This window comes from Octodon degus, unplaced genomic scaffold (assembly GCF_000260255.1).
Source record: "Octodon degus isolate 3935 unplaced genomic scaffold, OctDeg1.0 scaffold00138, whole genome shotgun sequence".
In the NCBI taxonomy this organism is placed as follows: Eukaryota; Metazoa; Chordata; class Mammalia; order Rodentia; family Octodontidae; genus Octodon; species Octodon degus.
Window position 1 is genome coordinate 6988901 of NW_004524714.1, and position 2311 is coordinate 6991211.

The 2311-nt window shown below is 51.4% G+C and overlaps 1 protein-coding gene across 4 annotated transcripts in view; it reads right to left on the reverse strand.

The window, feature by feature from the left end:
* Rabgap1 (RAB GTPase activating protein 1) overlaps positions 1-2311 on the reverse strand; it is a 185262-nt gene that overhangs the window by 6397 nt on the left and 176554 nt on the right. For all 4 annotated transcript variants that reach the window (XM_023701620.1, XM_004641599.2, XM_023701621.1 and 1 more), the window contains 2 exons: positions 943-1047; positions 217-300 (listed from right to left, as the gene is read on the reverse strand). In XM_023701620.1, the coding sequence (XP_023557388.1) occupies positions 217-300; positions 943-1047 (189 nt within the window). The remainder of the gene's footprint in view (positions 1-216; positions 301-942; positions 1048-2311) is intronic.

Below are 2311 nucleotides of genomic sequence, written 5' to 3' on the forward strand. Positions count from 1 at the left end.
CAGGGACCGCGGTTCAATCCCCCAGCACCACATGCCAGCCAGCCCCGCCCCCTGGTGGGCTGAGCTGGTCACACACACACACACACACACACACACACACACACACACAAAAGAAAGGGGCAAATGAGACTGTGAAGCCAAAGTGCACCAGCCTCTGGATCTGGAGGGCACACTCACCCATGGGGGCAAAGCCCACCCCCCAGCGCAGGGACTCACCTGCTTATAGTCACCGATGATAGAACTGTTCTTCTTAATTTCAGATTCTGCCTTGTCAAGTTCCCGGCGGCACATTTCCTTCAACTGCACACACACAAAAGCAAAAGGGAATGACTTAAGTGAAAAGGAAGGGAAGGGCTGTAGCTAACTCAGTGCAGTGCCTCCCCAGACTTTGGAAGGGCTCTGTTCCCCCAACCTTCTTCATCGGCCCTCAACGTCACCCGTCCCTTGTTTCTAATGCCATGAGAGGAACAGTTAACACTTCTAGTAACACCAGGCTCCATTTCCTGCAGCCTGTGCTGTACTCCTCCCTGCCAGTGCCCTCACTCAAGCAGTGGCCTAAGCCAAGCAGGCAGCACAGCCCAAACTCATGAAGAGCCCATCAGAGGACTGTGCTGCAGGTTATGGAAAATGGACAGGCCGGGTATAACATACTGGGGCCTGGGGTGGCAGGGGTGTGCTCTGGGAGGACAGCAGGGGAAGAGCCTACAGCTCTCTCCTGCTCTGCTGATGGCGATACACAAACTCTTGCCCAGCAAAGGCCAGTCTTCAAGCCACATTCCCTCCTAGTCTTTGATTATTAAGAACTGTTATAAATATGAGGCCTCTGGGAGAAACCAGCTGTTTCCAGGTTTTCCTGTGACAATATGCAGTGACCAGCTAACTCCCGACTCTAGTGTTTGCAAGGCACAGGGAAGGTTGGGGGAGGAACAAGAATCCCCTCACCTGCGCAGATTCTTCTTCCAGTCGCCTCTTCTCTTCTTCTGCATCTATCAACTTCTGCTTGGTCATCAGCAGCTCCTTATTTAGTGCATCTGCCTTTTCCTCAGCCTGAAGCATTTAATGCACTGTCAGAACAAGAACTGAGCACTGCAAATGGCCTTAAAGACAATGGGGAAACTGACTGAGGCAAGGGAGTGAAAGTGCCTGGCCCTGCCTCCGGACATTGGGCAGGCTGGGCTCCCCTGCTTGTGGACCACTGCCACCTCCACAGTCAGGGAGAATTTCTCTAAGCTTCTGGCTCTTCATTGGAGGGACACAGCACAAAAAGTATTTCAGCACAGTACCTAGAATATAGCAGACACTCAGCAAGGACAGACAGTGATCACTATACCTTCTGTGTGTGAGGGTGTCTTTTAGAGACAAGGTCTCGCTATGTAGTTCAGGCTGGCCTTGGACTCACTTTGTATCCCAGGCTGGTCTCCAACTCACAACAGTCCTCCTGCCTCAGCCTCCAGGGCTGGCATTACAGGTGAGTGCCATCATGCCCAGTCACTATTTTTTTTTAACATTTATTTATTTAGTGTGTGTGTGTGTGTGGCCAGCTCAGCCCAACTGGGGGCGGGGCTGGCTGGCATGTGGTGCTGGGGGATCGAACCGTGGTCCCTGTGCTTTGCCAAGCTTGTTCCAAGTAGGTGCTTTAGACCACTGAGCCATCTCGCCAGCCCCTTTTTTTTTTTTTATTCCGGGGATTGAACTCAGGCCCTTGTGCTTGCCAGGTAAGTGCTTATTCCACTGAGCCATCTCCCCGGCCCCCTCCAGTCACTATTTTTAATAGTAATAGTAAAGTCTGGTTTCCATTTTCTTGACCTTTCCTCTTCATCCAACAAGTCCTGCGTATTGCTCTGACTGATAGTTTACTGATAAAGGAAGAGGATAAAGGAGTTCCTTTTTTTGGAACTCTGTAAAAATTATCTTCAGTGGTCATGCCAGTAGCTGGAAACTGACAGCCCTCTGCCTAACATCGGAGTTCCTGATGGGGGAGAATAATCAAGGAGTACACAGGAGAGACAACTTCCCTGACAGTGGATGGTAGCTTCCCTGAAATGAAACATCATTCTTGGCACCAGGTCACAAAAGTGGGACAGCCAGACACTGAGCACTCCACCCCACTCTGCTTCCTCATGCATCTTCTTGGGAGGAACAAGAACGGGGCCTTAGGGGCTGGTGAGATGGCTCAGTGGTCTAAAGCACCTACTTAGAACAAGCTTAGCAAAGCACAGGACCACGGTTCAATCCCCCAGCACCACATGCCAGCCAGCCCCGCCCCCTGGTGGGCTGAGCTGGCCACACACACACACATAAATAAATAAAT